Genomic DNA, 22,527 nt, shown 5'->3' with positions numbered 1-22,527 from the left:
CCTCAGGTTCTGCACCCCTGCTGTAGAACAGCTTTACCTGGCATGGCAGTTAAGGCAGAAGACTTTACTTGCCATTTACTTGCCAGCTTGGGGGTTTTCCTGGAGCCATCTCTGTCATGTGAGGGTCAGGTGGGCCCTGCCTTCTACCACCTTTAGCTAGTAGCCCAGCTATGGGGACATGGATAACCTGGCTTCAGTAGTCTATGCTCTGGTAAACTCCAAGTTAGATTACTAAGATGCACTCTACATGGGGCTGCCCTTGAAAACCGTTCAGAAGCTGCAGCTTGTGCAAAATGTGGCAGCCAGATTAATAACAGGGACCAGAAGGTCTAAGCATATAACACCCATTCTGGCCTGCTTGCATTGACTGCCAATGCGTTTCTGAGCTCGATTCAATACTTTGACCTGTAAAGTCTTCTGTGCCTCAGGACCACAATACCTGATGGAGAGCCTCTCCCGACCTGACCTACCCAGATGCTATGATCAACATCAGAGGCCTTCCTCAGAGTGCCTCCTCCGAGGGAAGTTTGGAGTGTGGCAACACGAGAGGGGGCCTTCTCAGTGGTGGCCTAATAATAATAATAATTTCCTAAAGCCTTAACCCTCTGCTTAAACTAAACTTTTTTTTTTTACCTTACAATACAAAATGTACTTAACATTGCACCTTTCCAAATGGGGCAAGGTGGAGAAGAGAGAAACGTAGCATGTCAGTTTTGATTTCCCAAGACTTTCCACTCTGCTATCAAATATGACACATGGAAGCTCCTCTGGAGTCTGTGTCAAACAATATGCAACACCCACTGATTTTTCTTGTAAAGTGTGCAGGTGCACACACACGAACATGCGCATGCACACGTGCGCCCACACACAAACACAGCAAATGACATCGTCATAATACAGGGAGAGGATCAGGCATTCTACTTTGCGTCCTAGCAACTTTCCAGTTGGGCGCCACTTGTTCGAAACCTCATTCCTTGCGGTGCATCACCTACAATTCACACAGCAGTCTTGGATCCTCACTGAGAGGGACTGTGGGAGACATGGCAGAAATTGCACCTCCCTGTGGGAATATGACTAACACCCAGCTCTAAGGGCTTCCAGTAAGGCAAAACACCCTGCCTATGTCAGGCTGCCTCTTGCCTCTGAGCTCCACAGCCTGCTATGAAGCACGGAATATTCACAAATACGTTCATGTCAGTGCAGTACAACTGCTCTGAGGGAAGGAAAGGGCAACGTGGCTGAGGGGAAGTGCGTCAGGTGTTAACTGGAAACAAATCAACCAAATCTTTGCTTCATTCTCCTACTTCCACAGACACCTTCCCTGAAAGCTCATTTTGCAGAAGGTCTCTAACATGGGACTGAAGTGCCTCTGACAAGAGTGGCCTCTGGTGTAGAAATCAGGAGTTCAGCCCATGCTTTCTGGGACCCAGGGGGATAAAAATACATTATTTCTTTTTTTAAAAGAAGTTTCAGTTATATTAAGTATCCCTTAAAAAATAGGCTGGTTTGAAATGGTATCTGAATACTATAGCAAACATACTCAAGTCTACACTCATTATCTCTCCGCACTTCGCCTTCAAGTAAGTGATCTTGCTTGGTGTCTTTCCACAAGGACAGTGAGCCAGAAACAGAACCCTTTGTTTCACAATGGCTCCCCTAAACAGGTCTGTTGTGATACTGACCAGTTAGCATCCATACTTCTTCCGGAAACCCATGAATTAAAACAGCCTTGTCCAACCTGGGGCCCCCCAGATGCGTGGCTGGGGCATGCTGGGAGTTGTAGTCCAATGCATCTGGAGGGCCCCAGGTTGGACAAGGCTGAATTAGGCAGCTGGAAACTAGAATTAAACGGGCCCCTTTTCTTGCCGATTTAAGTCACCCGAGATCGCCTCTTCCACGGGCAAGCAGGGGCCTGCTGCAGGGCTAGACTGGGCTCAGTCGCTCCCTCCACCATCGCGCCCTCCCCACACTCCCCACCCGCGGCAGCCCTAGGCCCGCGAGGGTACCTTTCCGGTTCATCCCCATCTGGAGGCACTTGAGCAGCCGGCAGTACTGGCACCTGTTGCGCTGCTTGCGGGACATGACACAGTTCTTGTCGCGGCTGCATCGGTAGACCCGCTTGTTGCAAATGCTCCGCTTGAAGAACCCTTTGCAGCCCTCGCACGAGATGATGCCGTAGTGCAGGCCCGTCGCTCGGTCGCCACAGATCAGGCAGGTGCGCTGGTCCACCCGGTCATCTGCAAGAGGAAGGGGAGACAGCCACAGGTGAGCCCGGAGGGAGGGAGGCGGGGAGGCAGAGCTGAGCTCAGCTGGGGGAAGGATCCATGCCCCTGCTGGGCAACCAGCCCTCAACTCCGGCCCAAGTGGCAGCCAGCGGGGTGATTCTGCACAGATCAGAAGAGGCTGTGGTGCACTCAGATGATGGGTGGCAGGAAAGGGACCCCGACTCCAAGCTCTGGGAATGCCAAAAGGCAGGACAGGTGTTCCCAAGGGTATATAAGACTGGGAGGTGAGCAGAGGCCTGTGGGGAAAGAACAGAAGGGGGATAAGTAGCAGCAGAGAGAGTGGGGGAGAAGCCCCCCCGCCCTGACAACGCTGGTGCTGCAAAAGCAAAGAAATGTGAGCCCCAATATGCTTCCCCTACTCCAGGACGACTGACATAAATATAAAATGGGTTTAATGCATTGCAACTGTGCTTGCTCCTGCTGGTTGCCTCTTTCTTTTACCTTTAGAAGTGTCAGCAAAACCTTTGCTAAGCACTTGAGAAAAATGCAGCGGGAGGAACCTGAAGGAGCCTTCTTTGAAAATGATAATCAGGTGGAGCTAAATGGCAGCCGACTTGTCCAAGCCCCTTTCCCTGAATTTAATAAGGTAGCTTCCAGATGAAACATGAATGTGAATGGTCCCCTCCTGGAGAAGGAGCTGTCATTTTCCATGTGGCATTTTAAGGGTTCCCCATCCCCACTGAGACAGAATCAGGCCGAGGTACGTGGTAATTGCCAGAGACAGAGACGTCAGACCCAAAGGCGTGCAGACTCCACGATGGATCGCTGAAGCAAGCAACAATATTCCGGATCTGCAGCTTGCCTGAAACCTCACTTCAGGGGGGAGCTGGTGGAGTTGGCTTGCAGCCGGCATCCAACATCACCCACAGCCTCGCTCTGTGGCCACAGGTATGTTCAGCCCTCCTCTCTGGTCAGGAAACAGTGGCTGGCCAGTGCTACCAAAGCAACTGAACGCACAGGCAGCCCTGCCTCTCCTGCAACACCCCACTCCGTATCATCACTTCTTTTCCTAGAGAGCATTGCTAAGCTCGTAGAAGCCCACTGGGAGAGGCAGCCGCCCCCATGGAATTCCCACCTTGCCAAGGCCTGAAATGGCTGGCTTCCTCCATATGGACAGGTGCAAGGCAAACCTAATTCCTAAAGCATGTTTTAAATGCAGGTAAACAAACAACATTACAGAGGCCATGGCAGAACTGGCCCATTTTTTATGGCCAGGTGGGGATGGAGGGAGCAAAGAACACATTGGGGAGACAGGTGTGCTGGGAGTTGCAGTCCAAAACATCTGGAAGGCACCCATCCTCTGCTGTAGATGCAGCAGAAATAAACTGAGCTCAGAGTGGGGAAAAAGTGGAGGAGGAGGAGGAGGAGGAACTTCCCCCAAGAGCTTCAGAGGAGCTGTAGTCAACAAAAGGCGGATAGTTTTAACCAGCATGCTCGCTTTCATAGCATTGACCAGCCTTGCCCAACCTGAAAACTCCGCTAATTCCCAACCAGCTGAGAAATCCATGTTCAGAAAATCCATGAAATAGAACAGCCTTTTCCAACCTGACACACTCCAGGTGTGTCAAACTACAACTCCCAGCATGCCCTGCTGGCTGGGGTATGCTGGGAGTTGTAGTTTGACACACCTGGAGGGTGTCAGGTTGGAAAAGGCTGTTGTATTTCATGGATTTTCTGAACATGGATTTCTCAGCTGGTTGAGAATTAGCGGAGTTGCAGCCCAACACATCTGGAGGGCGTCAGGTTGGGGAAGGCTGGCATAAATACATGAGACAAAGGAATCCCTCATCTACAGTACGGCCTCCTTCTACACTCACAAGATTCTCCCTGCCCCAAAGATATTGACTAAGAGCAGCTACTAACGACTTTGCAATCAAGAGTTGCATAATCTCGGTCTTTAGTTATCTGATGACCACAGAAAAGGGAGGATTAACAGTCCTCTCCATTTGGCTCCTCTACAATCTACTGGCCTTTCCCCTTCCATCTCGCCCCCCCCAACCAGCCATAAATCCTCAACTGGCTTGCTGGGGAGAAGGATGCCACTGGCCAAGCAGAGGTGGCCAAAGAACTATTCACCCATCCTTCAAGGTAGGGGTGGGTTTAAGAAAGACATTTGCTGTGGCAAAGCATCTGCCCCAGCACCAAAGCTCACAACTGGAGGGGCTCCAAGGTAGTGTTGCCACTTGTGAATGTGGAGGCAAGGCAGAGAGTGGGAGAGGGGTCCCCTGCCCCAGTATATCTAAGGGCAGGTTTTAATCCAATTTAGGGACATGGGAAAAACAAAACAAAGCTAACGCATCAAAGAGCAAGGCTCTTCCAAAGCACAGCTGACTCAGTCCAACCGTCAGAGCTGCTTGGGTGAAAAACAGACTGGCAGAGAGCAGGAAGGAAGGGATGGTGCCACCAGCCTTGCTTGCTGGTAAAGGAGCTACATTTTCAGACTGGGCCAAGTCCAACTGGCCAGAATCTAGACGAGAGCCCCCAAATATGCCACCTCTGCGGACCCACCAGACTGAGGCCTGAAAAGCCTATTCCCAGCTTGGAAAACCATAGCAGCAGCCTTCTGGCCAGGCCCAAATGCCGTCGCAGCCCCAGTGCCCCCCCTGGACAATCCACAGGAGCTTAGGGAGCAGCAGCTCCTGACCTCTGCAGTTTTCACCCTCCGTGATGCATGTGCTTTGCAAAATGGCCATGGCAGAGGTAGCTGTGACCTTTCTGTTCGCAGCCAGATCTTTTCATTTTATGCAAAACAGGGAGAAGCCTCAAATCGTGACTTAACCTTGAGGTTTGCATCAGCTGCAGAATGTGCTGCAAAGGTGACAACTTTGGCATTAGGTGTCAGAAGCATTCTGCTCTCCGATGCACAGGTTTGGAAGCAGCTCTTCTTGGCGCTGTGATGAGGAACAGCATCACTGAGAAAGACCAGCCAGGGAGAAGCTTGGTGGACTGGTAAAGTTTTCCTGATCCACTCAGCAATGATAGGACAGTCCATTGGCTTTGTTCTCCCCGAAATGAAAGTAAGGGGCTGCTGCAACTGGGCCATCAATCACAGAGTGGCTGCTCTGGCAAAGAGAGGCAAAAATGCCAGCCTCCACTTGAGCATGGAAGATTGCTGTGGCTGACCCCTCCCCACTCCTGCACATTATTGAAGAGAGCCTTGGTTTTAGGGGTCACAATAGTAGGTCTCCTTGAGTATATTTTATATTTATTAATTAATTAAAATATTTCTAGGTCACCCCACATTCATGGATCTCATGAGGGGAGATCATCAGTAAAAACAACTGAACAAAAAAGAAAATTAAGCAATAACCCACAATCCAGTATATAAAACCAGCAATGGTAAATCTAAGACGAGCTATGGTCAATGAGACACCAGTAGCCTTGGTGAATAGGCTTAACTTGGTGCCAAAATGAAGCCAACATTGGCATCATCTGGGTGTCTGAGGGATCAGCATTCCACAACTGGGCTGCACAGCTGAGAAGGCCCTCTCTTGTGTCTCCACATAATGGACAGCTCCCAACAGGGGGATGAGGAGAGCCGCCTTGGCAGATATATACCAACTTTCCCCAACGTGGCGCCTTCCAGATGTGTTGGACTACAAATCCTATCATCCCCAGAGTTGTCGCTTGGCACATCTGGTGGGCACCAGGTTGGGGAAGGCTGCAATACAATTCAAAGAGGCTCCTGAAAGTAGTCGGACACGTGTTCAATGTTTTGACATGCACGTGGGAGCCCAAGGCCTCTCACCTTTGTTAGAAATTAGGTTTCCCTCAAGTTTTTAAAAAGAATGGCTTGGTAACAAATCAATAGTCAACAGACCCAAATCCCCCCTCCGCACTGCTCATTCAAAGTAAGAGAAGGTCTACACACCACAATATGCTTAGTACAGATCTACAGTTTTAGATGCGCTTGGCTCATCCCACTGAAACGGCTCACCTTCTAAACCCGTACCAACTGCCAGCAAGCTCTTTCCCAGACATGCTTCTTCACAACACTCTCGGCTCAGATGAGATCAGTCAGGATAGGAATTTTGCTGGAGCAGAAGTCGGCAGACAGAAACACTAATCGCAACCCAGCCCTGCTCTTTAGCTTGACACCAGAGAGCAACCTGGGTGCTTTTCGCATGTAAGAGAACTCATAAAATATGCAAATGATTCTGACAAAGCTGTGCAAAAGAGGTCATTGGAAGGGCATCACCTTTTCAGGAAGTGATGGCAATGCAGGCCAAGGCAAGCTGGGAAGGCTTCCACCTGAGCAGATGGGGCCAGGCTATGGGATGGCCAAAGCCACATGGCCGTGAGGAGCGCAACCAACTGCACATGGGCCTCTCACAGCCGAATGCTGTGCAGGCCGCCTTTCCTTCCCATCGATCGGATGGTGCTGGGGAGTGATGGAGAAACTCTTGTCTGCCGCCAGCTGTCCTGCTTTTGCTTGCAGGCAGTTTGCTCCCAGGCCCAGAGCTGGGTTGTTCTCTGGACACTGGGACAGCTCAAGCAATCCCAACTGTGCTGGCAAACCATGGCCCACACTGTCGGGAACTTCCAGCACATTCCCACCTCTCAGCAAGGGGGGCAGAAAACTGACCCTCCCTTCCCTACCCCGAACACACAGAAAGAGAAGTTGCAGCAGCAATTTCAGCTCAAGAGCTCAGGGGATTCCACATCTGAGCTCTGTCTCATTTGTTCCTCGTGCTCCCTGGCAGGCCTCATGCAGGGGCACTTCAGATCTTCGCTTCTCGCATCAGGCAGAAAAAGAACAGGGCCTTTGGCCTTAGGATCTCTTCTCTGAGCTCTTTAAAGGCCTGGCTCTTTTGCCATTTGCACCCTGCAATCAGCTGTCAGGCCTGCAGAGAGGCAGCTTCAGAAAACCCAAGCGTCTAAGGAGGACAGGAACTCCTTGCTCATCAGGGGAGGTGGGGGTTTGGTCCCAATAAATCAAGTGACCCTCCCCTCCCCCATGCTGGATTTAGGTCATCCAGCAAGAGGGCTGCTCTGGCACCTGAGATGGAGACTCCCTGGTTACTTGGAGGCCAGGATATCGGGAGGTGGGCACAGCAGATGCAAGGAGTAGACTGAGAAGGTGGTGACTTAGTGAATATACTGAGTGGGATGGAGGGAAAGGTACAGCTGTTGGATGATAGGACAAGAGCAAAGAAACTGGGTGGAGACTCCCTGCATTGCCACAGCAGCACCTGGAGACCTCACATGACCTAGCTTTAGTTTTCAGCTGCCTCAGCCTGTAGATGCGCCAACTAACCCTGCTGATGTAGAATTTCTCGAAGTTCTGAAGCCACCCGTCAGGGGTGTGTATGTGCATGCTTTTTTAAAGCTGCAGGAGAGGGAGGGAGAGAACAGAAATTTTGGGGATCATTCAAATAAATGCAGCATTTACTTGGCAGACCTGAACTTTAGTTAACACATTTCACGTTCTTAAAGTTAGTACGTAAGAGTCGCGTTTGATATACTTATGAAGCATGCTCTCTGTCTCTTGCAAATATGCCAAGGCCAGATCCAAAAGGCTGGCTAGCTAGCTTGTTTATTTAACTGTTTTACAGACCATGCCTTCATCTAAAAAAGGATTTCAGGATAGCATACACAAAAAAACAAATACTCAGTTCCATATCCAATGCCCCCCTTCCCAGGCCCAGCGGCTTTTGCAACCCTGCTTCCGTCATTCTGTGGCTTGGAGGGCTGCTCTCGAAGAAAAAAGCCCCAAAGACCCCCTGAAGGGCCTTCCTTGACAGCTGTTTTCCTGGGAACCCGGCAAGGTGGAGACAGAACCAGCCATCCAGAACAGGCAGGAGTGAATTCAACTCAGTAAAATATCAGATACCACAGAATACCTTCCCCAACCTGGCGCCCTCCAGATGTGCTGGGCTACAACTCCCAGCATTCTCAGCCAGATGGCTGGGGTGCTGGGAGTTGTAGTCCAACACATCTGGGGGGTGCCGAGTTGGTGAAGGCTGTTATGAGGGAAACCACAAGTGCCACTCAGGTTTCTCCTCTAAGCAGCATCCGTATCGGAAAGATGCCTGGCTGCGGGGGTCTGACTTGTGCAAACGTAAGCTAGTTTCCACTTGTGATGGAAACTAGGTTCTCCCCCACCATCACTTTTCAAAGCCTCTTCTCACATAAAATGCCTCCCTCTTAAATTGTAATCAGGAAACGTTTTGAAGGACTAACAGGCACCGAGAACAATATCTTTTCGAACCAAGAGCTTCAGAAGTCAGTCCCAGATCCCTCTGGAAGACAAGAACATCGTTCCTAAATGCTTCCTCCCCAACCTCCACCCCACCTCTATGGCGAGCTTCCCCATCTGCCCCCCTGTCAAACACCCTCCAGGAGATGGCATGGACTAGTAGGCTGGTGTGGGGGGATCCCTCTCTTCATATGGGGGTCTGGTGGAATTTACTTGGGAGAGAACCTCTCCCTGCCCAGGGCTTTTCGTCCAGGGCTGCTCACAATGGCCGGCAGTCCCTTATTGATCTCTGTCCCAACCCCCATCCCGGAGGAGGAGGAATGGGGGGGGGAAGAGCTTAAGAAATCCGGGGGCTTCCTGCTTGGTGAGTGACAAGGCTGAAAAGCCAGATTGCCACTTGCTCCTGGGCCAGCCCACAGCAGAGAGACTGCGGAACATTAACCCCCTGTGAACCAAAACAGACTTCTTTGGCCCAGCTGGGAAGAAGAATGCTGAGCCAGCCAAAAAGTCTTGCTCGTTATAAAACTACTGCCAGTAATTTTTGTTCTCATGACTGTAACCGCTGGAAGCGTCCAGAAATCACAGGCATGGAGAAGTCCTTTGCCTTGTTTTAATGGAAAGTCCCCCACCCACCCTGGCTGCTCTCCTTAGGAACTTTGCAGACCCACAATTTCAGACCCACCATTTCGTGGCCTCCTCCCAGACTAGCAGCCCGCAGTAGGGAGGGATTCCCTGCGGCTCCCTGAATTCACACCGCCTGTGGGCGTGGCAGTGCTGGTGTGCTTGTTTTTAAGTCAGAGGCCTTTAAACTACTTGCAAGATTCGGGTAGCAACGTGACAAAATGGATGCAATGTTCTGAAGTGGCCTCTCCCACCGCACAGGCTTCCAAAATCCTCTTTCCAGAGCTCATGGAAAAGTGGGGAATAATGCTGCTTGGAAAAGACACTCCCACACCCACAATTGGAGAAACACCAGTGGGAGGGAGGAAGCCTCCATCTTTTCTGAATTCTTATCCATAAAAGATTCTTTCAGAACTGCCTCCTTGAGCAAGGGCGGCCCTAGGAGGCCTCACCTGAGACCGGAGGCTGCCTCTAGAGGGAGAAAGGAGAAGAAAGCAAGAGGGGAGGTTGGAGAAGCTGCAAGGCAGCAGCCGGAAGCCCCCACCAGGGCGCAGGCACAAACAAAAGCAATTAATGCCGCTGCTGCCTCCTCCTCCAATTCAGGGTCCTTAACCAAGGAGGGAGACCTACCAGCAGAGGACAACTGGGGAGGGGTTTTGTTGTTTTTGCAGGCTCAGGCTGTAAACTATCCAAGGGGTGTCTGTGGGCACAATCACTGTCCACGCAAACCTACAAAGCTGACACCATCAAGAATGACTAACATAAAGCTTTCCCAAACTGTCAAACCTAAGAGCGAAATTCAGAATAAACAAAAGCAAAACAAAACAAAAAACAAACCAACCACACCTTAAAAAGAATAGCTGAAGTGTTTGCAGCTGGTGAAACATGCAAAAGCCGCAGGGTGGAACTTCTCCCCAGTTTTACAGCCGGAGGAAGGCAGCCTCTCGAAGCAGCCCCGTCCTCTCCCCCTGCCCCGGGTGCCACTCCAAGCCTCACCACCTTCCCTCTTCCAGGCCTTTACCTTCCCATGTCTCCATTTCATGCTCCGCCACGTTCGCTGGGGGGCTTGGGAGCAGCCATGAAGAGAGCAGGGAGCCAGGGCCTTTGCCTGCCCAGCAGCCCTCACTGGCCCATGGCCGGTGGGTCGGTCCCTCGCCGTGCTGCTTCGGACACAACAGCCGTCCTCCCTCGCAGGTCAGTTTACAGGCTGGTCATGTGACACAAAAGTTCAAGCCCTAAGGTCACAACTTGCGGGGACTCCATGGAGGAGGAGGAGGAGGCGTGCCGGAGCACAGCAAGGCAGAGTGCAATTCTCCCTGCAGCTAGCCAGGCTGTGTTCTGGGCACCAGCGGGGCAGAAGCAGCTGCTCCAAGAGAAGCATTGCCCAGACAGGCTGCCCAGTAGTGGGCTGGCTGCTCTCAAGTCCATTATTCTCCGCAGATGTGCACGCGCGCACACACACATCCGTAATCCTTCTCCTCTCTTTCAGCCAGAGTGGAGAAAGCCCCTGAAGGACACCAGCAACCCCCTGTTATTCCCCAGAGGTTTGAAAAAAGTCACTCATAGCCCAAGTCATCCAGACCCCAAATACATAGCCTTTGAGGCTGCCTTGCTGCAAAAAAAAAAAAAGAGAAAGAAAGAAAGAAAGAAAGAAAGAAAGAAAGAAAGAAAGAAAGAGCGAGAGAGAGAGAGAGACATGCCTCAATGTGTCCAGGTCCCAAGCCCTGCACACTTGTTTCTGGGGTCTCACACGACTGCTCAGACGCAGCCCAGGAAAGTAAATGCTTCTGGATCAAGCGTACCTCCAATGTGGGATAGGCCGGCCGCTCCACCCCCATGAAAAGGCACCTTGCTCATGCAAAGCCCCCTCCTATTGCCTCCCCCGCCCCACCCCAGTTACCTTCCATAAAGCTGGCCTCTGGCTTGTTTTCCTGGCTCAGCCGTCTTCAAGACAGCAGCCTGACGCTGGGCCAGGCTGGCTGGCGAGGCATGTCAACAAAACAGCAAAGCTGACCTCTGTGCCAGGGAGCAGAGGGGGCAGAGAGGAATCAGCCCTTTTGGGGGTTGAAGGAGCCAAAGCTGCCTAGCCACCCAGAGGCTGATGTCCCTGCAGTGGTGTGAGGTGGAGGGCCCAGTTCAGATCATGTGCTGGCCAAAGATGCCTCCCTCCCTGCCCTCCTCTTTCCTCTGGCTAAGCCAAAACATGGCACCTCCCAAAGCATTCCACACCGCAGCGGGACCCTTGGAAAAGGCTGGGCCAGTGATTTATCAGGGGGCCGCCCTGCCATTGGATGGCAAATATTTGCTAAGCCAACCAATGGGGCTGGCGGTTCTCGGTTTACAGGCCTGGCCTCAGCAGCTGAGGCAGGATAAGCTGCACAGGAGGAAAGGCTGCAAGATGATTAAGCCAAGAGTAATGCTGCTGCGGGGGGCGGCGGGGGGGGGGGAGAAGGCCTGATTGGAGTTTTCCCTGGTGCCTGAACTGCCGCCTGGATTAAGGGATTCTCCATGCTCTCCCAGCCACCCCTGCACTGTGCAGTGAGGCCAAGATGGGAGGTCCCCAAATAAGGGAGGGGAAATGCAGTCCAACTTTTAAATGGAGCCAGCCCAGAAGGTGCTTTGTCCCTGGCTGGCGCCCTTGTAAAATAATGCTGAAATCATGGTTTTTCTTCTGTGTCCAATGATATGAGGTTTTTCTTCCAAAAGGTTTTTCTTGTGCTTCCAGTGATATGAGGGCTGCCACAAAGCTCTTCATCCTTACTTATTTTTTACTTTGCCCCTCGGCTGCTTATAATTACGAAAGAGATACCGAAGCTAACAGCACAGAATGCAGGGTGCATAAACATCGCAGTGGGAATGGGTGGACATGCCTCTCTAGTGCTGGCTGCTGGCAGTTTATTGGGGGGTGGGAGAAGAATTCCCCACAAGCCTAGGGCACTGCTTAGTGTCCCTACACTGAGCCCCTGCAGGTGACATTTGGCAGGTGAGAGGCCCCCTCCTGAAGTCCAGTGAGGCTAGCAGGCTCATAAAGAAAAGAGGCTCCCCCCATTTAGGTCACAAGAAGCAGGCCCACCCCACCCCATTTGGAGGGGACACACTGCAGCGTCCAGATGTGGGGCTGCACGTGCTACCCAGAGTCCTTCACTTTTCACTCTACCTGTGCGTCTCAGGACAGGAGCCCAGAAACAAATACGGCTCCCTCAGTCCTCAGAGCAGACCCTAAGCATTTTCCCTGGCAGACCAGGGAAGGCAGCAGCCAGTCCACATCACAGATCAGAGTCCACATCACAGAACAGAGAGCCAGTGTGGTGTAGTGATGAGAGTAAAGTACTGGGAGTTGGGAGATCTGGGTTCTAGTCCCCACTTGGCCATGAACTTCACTGGGTGACTTTGGGCCAGCCACAGACTCTCAGCCCAACCTAATAAGAATAAAATGGTGAAGAAGAGGATTATGTACACCACCTTGGGTTCCTTATGGAGGAAAAAAGGGGGATATAAAATTAATGAACGAATGAACGAACTGGGCAGGCCTCACGACCAAGCAAAGGTTTCCAAGGCGAGCTTCTGTCGGCCTAAGTGATGTCCCTGTGCCACTCTCAGCAATCCCCATCGCAACACACTCCTGGAAACAAAAGCTAGCATTTTCAAGAGATCCAAGATCACAAAAAAGCAGCTGGAACAAGGAAAGCAGATGACAAACTAGTCTAGAGCTGGCTGCTCCACTGAGAGCCGCAGGAAAGGAGGAAGAGGCAGGATAAATCCACCTGAGCCATTCCTCCTCTGTGGGATGCCGGTATAGCAACCTGATGATCTCCCAACCCACCACACCAGCCCCACCCAGCTGCTCTGAGCCATCCAGCCTCCCAAAGCGATGGGTAAGTGGAAAAGGGAGAGCATAACTGGAAGTCTTTGAGCACACAGCTTCACTGGCCCAGTAAGCAAGGCAAAAAAAATCCTTTGGTGAGGTGGACATCTTGGGCTAGAACCACTTTGGGCATTGCCCTCAGAGCCACCTGAACAGGGATAGAGGAAGCAGCCTTCTACAGCGTGCAGTCATCAGCCCGCTTGACTCAGTAATTGTCTGCCCTGACTAGCATCGGCTCTCCAGGGTTTCAGGCAGGGGTCTTTCCCAGTCCTATGCCAGGGACCAAGCCGGGGAATTCGGCATTCAAAGCAGGGGCTCCCCCACTGAGCAACAGCCCTTCCCCATCCACATCTGAAGCAGAGCCCAAGAACACGTGGATACGTTTGCTCACAGGCAGCCCTGGTTGGCCTCTTGCTCTCTCTCTGGCCTCTGACAGAATTCAGGCTGTGATCATGGGGACCGGGGCCTTACCTTTTATTTTATTTTTCATCTGTGTGTGTGTGTGTGTGTGTGTGTGTGTGTGTGTAATTTAAAATAAAAGTGAGAGGAAAGATATCTATGTACAATTGGCAGGGGCCTTTCCTTTTGCTCGGGTGACTACAACAATCTTTCCCAAAGTGGGGCCCTCCAGATGTTTTGTGCCACAACTCCCAGAACCCCCCAGCCAGCTATGCACAACACATCTAAAGGGCCCCAGGTTGGGAAAGGTTGCTCTACAGTCCCTTGATGACGCTGTATAAATAAGTAGACAACTGGCAACACGGTTTTGCTTCAAGACAGCACACCTTCAGATGCAAATGTGCCTAAGGACCTAATCCTGCTAATTATGAGGTGCTTCCAGGAAGGGCTGAGCATCTCAGCTCTGACAATGATGGGTCTCTCAGGAGGGGAACGGCCTGGCCAAGTTCTTTCCGCCTGGCAATTTCTCTTTCCTAAGGGGTTTAACTAGTAAGCTGGACACAGCCTGCTGGGGTGCTTATTCACAAGTAATTCCTGCACTCTCCTGCAAACACACCCATGAGCATGACACAAACCTACCAGGGCTGTCTCAGTAGGTCCAAGAGACACTGTGTTGAGGGTCGGGAGAACTGCTGGTTTGAATCCAAGCTAAAGTGGGCTTCATGCAGGACCCCAGGAAGCGACTCTGAGCCTCACCCCACAACTGGTGCCTCATAGGGGAGAAAGCATCCCCTTTAAAGCCAATTGCCAGCTTCTGCATCCATGTTCAGGGTGGGAGAAATGTAACACCAGCTTCAGCTGGCCCTGAGCCAGTCTGCATTGTTGGTCTTTGTGCAATCTGCCCTGGTTCAGCCTGATTTCGACAAGCCTGCAGTTAATGGATGGTTCTTTAGAGCAGCCGGACTTCTTAAAAGTGAGGGCCATGGAGACCCTGCTCCCTCCCGGCCACGGCTTGCGGGGCAACAGATCCAAGGCTGGGCAACACAGGCCCTGTGAGAAACGGAGGGTGTCCCACTGACCCTTTGCCCTGGGCACCAGAGGGGGCAAGGCAGGCTTCCTTCTTTGAGCTGCCCTGGAATACAATTGTCAGCCACAACTGCCTGGCTTGAAAAGCCCCAATTTGACTGCAGCTCTGGGTCCGGTCGAAAATGCAAGCAGTAGTCGCACTGGCTGAGCAGCAGGGGGCAGTCAGGGAAGCCCAGCAAAGCTGAAGGTAGACTTGCAGGGGGGAAAAGAGCTGGCAAAAGGCACCACTAAGAGAAAACACACGTTTTCAGAAGCCACCCAAGGGAACCAATTAAGCCTCGACTCATCTGAAGCTAATCCCGTTCACATGCAGAAGCGCTGGAGAGCAAAAGAAAGCCAGACGACTGGGGTACTTCCGTACTGTGGCTTCAGTGTGGAATTGCCATGCTTCCATCACTCACTTTTAATGGGGCATCCACACAACCACCATCATGGTTATCCTGTATTTTCAGGGTCTTCCGTCATTTCTCAGGCTGCAGAAAGTCAATCTTTTTTCATAAAAATGGAAGAAAAGCTCAGTCTCCACACACATAGATATCTTTAGCGCTACTCTTCTATCTTTTCTTTTTTAAGGGACGCAGGATGCAGGAAAGCAAACCTATCCCAACTCAGCACATACTCATTATAGCCTTTGTGGTGGGTGCCATTCTATAACCCTACTTTTTAAAATCAATCTTTTAGTTATTGCTAAAATGTTTTCCAGCTAGAATTAAAAAAAAAAAAATTCAAAGGAGAGCTATAATGCTATAACACCATAATGCTAGTTTAAAAATAAAATCCCTCCCTCTTCTGGTCACATACTGCTACAAAGCTCTTTTCAAAAACATTTAAAAAATTAGCATTATTATATTATCATGTTATAGCACTATAGCACCACAATACAAAAATAATGTTTTAGCATTATGGTGTTAGAGCAGAATACCTCTCTTTCATTAAAAATGGAAGTGTAGCACTATAACACCACAATGCTATAATGTTAATTCTGGTATTATGGTGTTATAATGTTGTATCACAATAATGCAATAATGCTAATTTTTAAAAAATGATTTTAAAAACTTGTCCATTCACCACCATTTTGATGGTGACCAGTGTTGGGGGGGACATTTTATTTTGAGAATTAACATGATTGTATTATGCTGTTATAGCACTCTTTTGTTTGTTTTAAAAATATTCTAGCTGGACACGTGTTTTAAGCGATAATTAAAAATGGATTAAAAAAAAGAAAAATGGGGTGATAAAACCACTGTAAAGGTTTACAATAAACATGTGTGGAGCTTCAAATAGCCCCACCCATGTCAACGTCCACTGGTGTGGCGGGATGTATACATAAAGCACAAGACTCCCAGCAGTGTGGAAAGTCAATTGCAACTCGACTTGTGCTTGACAACAGAAGAGCAAGGCTGAGTTGTGCTAGGAACTACCCAGGCGGCAGCCCAGACAGAAGAGCACCCCATTCATTCCTCCAGTCCGTGGCAGCCTCCTAATGCTCAACCTCCATGTGGAAGGATGACACCAGCCAAGGCACAACCAGGTTCCCCTTCAGCAAGTCTTCCTGTGGTCCAAAACACACTTTTAGGGTGCAATCCTATGCATGTTCAGACAGAAAACATTCTGGCTGGGGCATGCTGGGAGTCGTAGGACCTTTTTCTGTCTAAACATGCATAGGATTGCATCCTTAGTCCTGCTGAACCAGAGAACCAGCCTACTCAAATCAGAACAGGGGTGCTCTAAGCTGCCCCAAGAGTGGAAGCGGAGGTGCGCGAGCTCTGGCACGCTGGTCACAAACTGGGTGGTGCTCCGGCTGTCCTCTTTCATTTATTACATTTCCCATACCACTCAATAGTCAAAGCTCTCTGGGCAACTCACAAAGATTAAAACCATAAGAATACAATATAAAACCATTTGCATACAAAAATAAACAATTTTGCACAACCAACATAAAAACCCCAGGACGTTTTGCTCTGAATGACCCCCGCCCCAACTTGCACGCATTGGCACAAGGGCTGCTACCTTGGCACCATGCAATTTGCTTCCGCTAGGGAAAGACCCAGGGAAAGGCAGAGATTCTGCTACACTCTGCCCGCTGACCCATACACTTGCTCCAGACTGGCAGTGGCCCTGCAGGCCTGCAACTGGTGAGGAAGGCCAGCAGCCAGGCAAGCATACCTATTGTACCAGATGCGCTAAATGGGGATTAGGCCAACTTCAATCTACATTTTGCTAACCTCCAGGATAGATTACGGCCACACACACACACACACACACACACATCCTGCACAGGGTCAGCTGCTCCTGAAAATGGTCCGGAAGCCTCAGCTGCTGCAGACCTGCAAAGCCAGCCTCCGACAGCTTGCAGTAGCTACCAATTTGCATCCTGGTCCCATTCAGGGCACTTGTCACTACCTAGGAAGCCTGAAAGGGAGGGCTGGGAGTAATACTGGCTGGGAAAGATGGGAGATGCAGTCCAACACATCTGGAGGGCACCAGGCTGGGGAAGGCTGCTCTATGATGCCCTCCTCTGGACACGCGCCACATTGTCAGTGTCCTCCGTTTGGCGAAGGCAGCAAGGAGACCTTTACCAAGGGCGGTTCTTTCTATTTGAGAAGGAAGCAGGCCCTCTTCTGTGCTAGCACCATGCTCCGGCATCCCCCTCCTCCCCCAGGTCATTTTCACGGCCAGATGGGCTCCCCGCCACAAGGTTTGTGCCCCTGTCTGGTTTACAGGACTCTGAATTGGAGGTCACAGGATTGTTCTATACTGTCTACATTTTTGACCACCACCTGCCTCAGGTGCTCAAATGAAAAGAGGATTTTTAAGAAATAAACCAGCAAATATGCTTTCTCCCTTGCCCTCACAACCATAAAAGCTGGAAATGTGTTTCCCACCCACCAAAAATAAATAGGAAAGAACAGGGGCCAAGACTGCTGGGATGCTGAACTGCATCCCCAATGCTGCTCTTGTGAGAGGGAGTCGTGGGTGTCCCCTGCTCTGTATTTCCGAGGACTGATCTGCCCTCCCAGAAGCCTTGAAGCCCCAAAAGACTGCCTTGAAGAAAAGGACAGCTGAAATGGAAGCCAAGAACAAAAGGGGACCAGGATTTGATGCCCTTGAAGGGTGGCGAAGTGGCCTTCGAACAGAGCATGTGCTGCATCAGCACAACAGGAAGGAGAAACAGGAATTCACACATGGGGCACTCGGGCTATCACAGGGGAAGACCCTCCCCCACCTCAGTTCAGGTCCTGATTGTGCAAGCCTTATCCAGCTCCTCCTCCAAACCCTTCTGAGATGGCGGCTCAAGGTTCCTTTTGTCTTGTGCTGCTGGATATGAGAGAGCCCAGGGCGCCACCTTGAACCATCTGGCCAGGTGGGCTTCCGCTCTGGGTCTGCACCAATGGCATCACAGGAGAGCTCTCATGTACGGACACAGCAGCCTGCTTCCAGGTGAGGAGGGAGCACACGTGAGACTGGATGGTTAAAACACCAAGGAGGGAAGACTCTTGGGTCCTGTTCTCAATTCTATGACAGACTTCAGCTCTGGTTGGCACACAGAGCTTGTCTGCTTAAACCAGCAGGGCAACCCTGGACACTGAAAAGTGACCCCACAGGAAACACAGAGAGGTGCCCTAGCTAAGCTCCTCCTCGGCTTAGCTCCCAGTCAAGGACGATGGGGAGATCTCAGTCCTCTTTGTCCTGTAGGAACCTTGAAGGGCAAGAGATGCTCCTCCTGGCACCTTCCTGGAAAACTTCCAACGCTGGGAGCTGCTCAAGGTGCTGGCGGCAGCAGTGGGAGGCTTCTCCCACTATTTCCAGCAGCTTCACCATCTCCAAGGAGGCATGGTTTGTTTGGCCCCGGGCCCTGCTGAGGCCCTGCCTCCCTTGGCACAACGTCCCAGCCCCTTTGTCACAAGAAGAGGGGAGCCCAGAATCCCAAAGAGCCATTCCTGAAGACGAGCAATTAGCTTTTCAAAGGAACATCCCCGTCCCCCTCAATGTTCCTTTCCCGGGACATCAAATTATGTTGCATCAAGCCAGGTTTGCGGAGCTCCTTCACTGGTCAGCTCCTGCTTGTGTTCTCAGCACCTTCGTTTTTGCTCCAGATCTGTCACTTCGCATTTGCACCCTTTTCTACTGTCTGCCTACAGAAATAACAGCCCCTGACGTGTCGGCACAATCCATTTGTCCTGCTCTAATTATATTTTGACACGGCCTCTCTTGCTGCAGTCTTGCCTCTCCTGACCTCTTGCTGTGCTGCTCCTATTCCTCTTTGCTGACTTTTACCTATTGATATATGAACAACACATGAATTTGGCCAGTGAGCCCTGATGATTTGTTGTTTTCCATTCCTGATGAAATTTCAGAACGAAGAGTCACCAGTTCTTAATTTCCTGCCCTGTGACCCTCCTGAGCAAAATGGGGAGGGGGCAGATCCTGAAGGGAAGAAGGCAGTCTTGAGTAGAAGTGGAAGCTGTAGCTCCAACACAGAAGCACAAAACAGGAGCAGAGAGCAAGGCACGCAGAAGCAAAGCAAGTACAGCAAAAGGCCGTGACTTCAGCAAGTCAGCCAACACAACAGAGGGACTCCTGTGCAAACCAGACATGAGAGCCACAATAAACTGCCTGAAAAAGGGGCAGCCAGGACATGTGGACCAGGCATGGAAAGCCCTCCTGATTTCTACACCAGCACTGGGGAATCTAATAGCCCTTGGGCAGAAGCCCCACAGCCAGCCAGGGGCGCTACTATGGCATACTTGCTTTTGTGAGGGAGCAGGCAAAGGGAACATCAGGGCCTGCTCCAGTTGGACGGCCCCTCCTTTGGGAGATAAGAGGGGGGAACAGGGCCATCCCACCAGCCTGTCTACCTAATTCTTTTTTCTCCCCTCCCCACTGCCTTTTCCTTGTGTGTTGTGTCTTTTTTAGATTGTAAGCCTCAGGCAGGGACTGTCTTCTTTGTTCACAGATTGTAAGCCACTCCAGGAGCCTTCTTTGGCTGAGGAGCGGGATAAAAATACAATAAATACATAAATGAATAAAATAACATGAGGAGAGAAGTGAAAGCCAACACATCCCAAAGCATTGTGCAATGAGGGAGAAATATAGGGATATATATGTCTACACTACGATCGAAAGTGTGGAGAGTGACCACAAGAGAGAGGGCCTTTACGGTGGTGTCCCCCCACAACCCAGTTGTGGAACACTCTCCTTAGAGAGGCTGGCCTTGCACCTATATTACTATCTTTTTGGCACCAGGCAAAGCCATTTTCATTCTGCCAGGCCTTTATATTTTGTTTTAACATCTTTTAAAGGTACCATCTGAGAGTCTGCTTTTATGATAGTTGCAACATTTTGCCCCGTGAAGAGTTTTTAGCTCTCTGTGATTTGGCTCCAGGTGGGTTGTTTTTAGAATTTTGAGGCTCTGTTGTATTTGCTGTACTTGATAGGTCTGCCTGTTTTAATTTTTTATATATAGAGATGCTTTTTTGTTCATGTGTACATCACCCAGAGAACCCAAGTTATGGGGCAACTCAAATACCATAACTAAATGATCTTATGTTGCTTATATGCCAGTTTAATTGTCATGAGTTCTCCTCCCAGACTCCTGGGAGCTGTAGTTTGATGGATCCTGAGCCCCCATGCAGAACTACAGTTCTCAGTGTTCCCTGAGAGAGAGGGAGGCCTATTCAACCCATTTAGGGCTGCACTGGAGATACACCTGCACATGTCTGTTTGAAAGCAGCCCTTATATTTGTGGCCTTGAGGTGAAAGAACCACGAAAACCCTTGCTGGCTGGGGCTCTCCATGCAACACAAGGCATTAGCTGTGCAGTACAAGGAACAAAGGCTCTTTAAAACAAACACATGTCCCACTCTGGGACATTATGACGGAATGCTACTGAAAAACACGGCACGAAGAGTCCACATCCCCCACCTCCCTCTGCAAAACGCTGTTGAACATTCCTCCTACGTGAACGAATGACCTCACTTCCTTTGGCACATGAGACCATTAATGGCAACATTAAAATTTCACCCCAGCCACCCACTCTAGCCCCACCTTGGGGTGCTGTTTGCCTGGACTAAGCCACGACTGGCGGCTAAGGCTGCAGACCTGCATCACCCCCAATCGCACCCTCACCCCCAACAGCACGAACAACATGTCCTCTCAGCATGAGCCAGGCACAAAAGCCACCTAGCCACTGGGGAGCGGCCCGGAGTAGCCCTCTTGGATGACTCCAAACCAATAAGAGACCCAGTTAGAAATAAAGCACAATAAAAAGCAAGACAATCTGTTCCGCTCTTTCTTGGTATAAATCGTGTGATGTTCCTAGATATTTTGGGAAGGTGCTAATTCCTTTACACTAATTACATCTGAAATCCTGGTTCCTCCCAAGTTTTGCACTGTCTGAGTATTCAAACTTCTTAAAGAAACACGGTGCAGGTGACAGAAACAAAGGCAGGAATTTGAGGTGGGCGTGGGGGGATTCTTCTACAGATAGAGAAATCTGTGCTTTGCATCAAGCACAACCTGCTTAAAAACCTTAGATCAGAGGAGCAGAACCTCTTTCAAGCAAGAGGGCCAAATTCCATTTTGGAGACGCTCTCAGGGGCAGTGGTAGGCAAGTCCGACAGCAAAGGGGGCAGGGTCAAAACTCCCCAAATATCAGCATAATTTAGCTTTCACTGCCAGTAACTAAGCATTAGGAGAGATATCTCAACCCTTTAGAATGGGGAAAACTGCACAAAAGCTGTGAAACCACAAAGATCGGTGATTGGGGGAAAGAGGTCTGGCCTGGTGGGGAACCCCAATGGGCTAGATTGGGACCTCCAGAGGACCGGATTAGGCCCCCAGTCCTGAGACTCTGCACCCTTGCCTTAGATCCACTCAACTCTATGCAAGGTGGGTGAATCGCAGAGAAAACAACGACATGCAATTATACCCTTCGTGCATTAGATCCATCCTTTTTAATAAGTAAATGACTCTTCTTAACAGCTGGGCCATGAGGCTGGGGGGCAGTGGGGGTGGCTCTGATGAAACATCAGAGTCAAAGGAGCCAGAAGCCCCTTGGCTGGGCAATATCACAAGGATAAAATAGCATAGTCCTTCCTCGGGAGCTCCGGAACTGAACTTGGGCAGAAATCCAGTTTTGGCTAGAGACCCTGACCCGCTTTCTCTTCAGGCCACATCAAATCTCTCCCAGCTCTCAAAGGCATGCACAGCTCTTTGGCTCTTGGGAGACCCATTTGTTACATGGCCACATGTGTGTACAGATGAGAGAGGAAGAGAGGCTCCTTCTCACAACGCCAAAGCCACGGCATACCCAGTGGCAATCTAACATGGTGCCCGCTGAGATCCAAGAATAGTGCTGCCTTAAGAGGCTGCGATGTTGAGATCACAAGAGAGAGAGAATTAGGCTGCAGCTGTGGAGTTCCAAAGGCTAAAACACAGACTCAATATGTCACAGAACATTAAATCAGAAGCGGTGCTGGCGATTTCTAGGCACAGAACTCTCTGGCTCTACCTGGGCATTGCTGCCTCCCGGTCACATGATTCATACAGCACAAGAAAAGCAAAAATACAGATCAGAGCTCAGCCCAGACTGGAATTGGGCGCTAGACAGCAAAAGAGAAAAGCCAAACTGGGTGACGTTTGATGCAAAACCGTTCCCCCGCCACCCAACAGTTTCCAATCTGTACGCACCGAAATCCTAGATGACAGGGTGACGACGGGCAAATGTCTCCACACAACAAGGACTTTGGGGTCGGGCTGATCTGAGGATAGTGGTGCTTCAGGTGTTCACACACAGCACCAAGGTAACAGGTGGGGAGCTTGCGTGGGCAAGAGATGCAGTCTCAGCCCCCAGCGCTGCTCTCTTTCTCCAAATGGATATTGTCCTTCTCAGAGAACTTAACCCGGCTGGGGGTGGGCAGTTGTATTTTGTGTGTGAAAGCATTGTGTGGCGGAATGGACAAGGGGCAGGGACAGGGTTGTTGGAGAATTCCACAACAGAATCCAATGGGTCTGCATGTCTATGACTCCGACCTGCAGACTCCATAGCAGACCGGCTTTCCCCAAATCAC

General features: G+C 50.5%; 1 protein-coding gene across 2 annotated transcripts in view; it reads right to left on the bottom strand.

Annotated features, from left to right (window-relative positions):
* The window catches only part of NR6A1 (nuclear receptor subfamily 6 group A member 1), a 116,536-nt gene that overhangs the window by 16,629 nt on the left and 77,380 nt on the right, over window positions 1-22,527 (bottom strand). For both annotated transcript variants that reach the window (XM_084821228.1, XM_084821229.1), the window contains exon 4: window positions 2,007-2,237. In XM_084821228.1, coding sequence (XP_084677354.1) covers window positions 2,007-2,237 — 231 coding nt within the window. The remainder of the gene's footprint in view (window positions 1-2,006; window positions 2,238-22,527) is intronic.

Source organism: Heloderma suspectum, chromosome 14 (genome assembly GCF_057233095.1).
Source record: "Heloderma suspectum isolate Gila_16-S chromosome 14, 16-S_ref, whole genome shotgun sequence".
Classification (NCBI taxonomy): Eukaryota; Metazoa; Chordata; class Lepidosauria; order Squamata; family Helodermatidae; genus Heloderma; species Heloderma suspectum.
The sequence above is the reverse complement of the archived record's forward strand: the minus strand, read 5'-3'. Positions and strand labels throughout refer to the sequence as shown.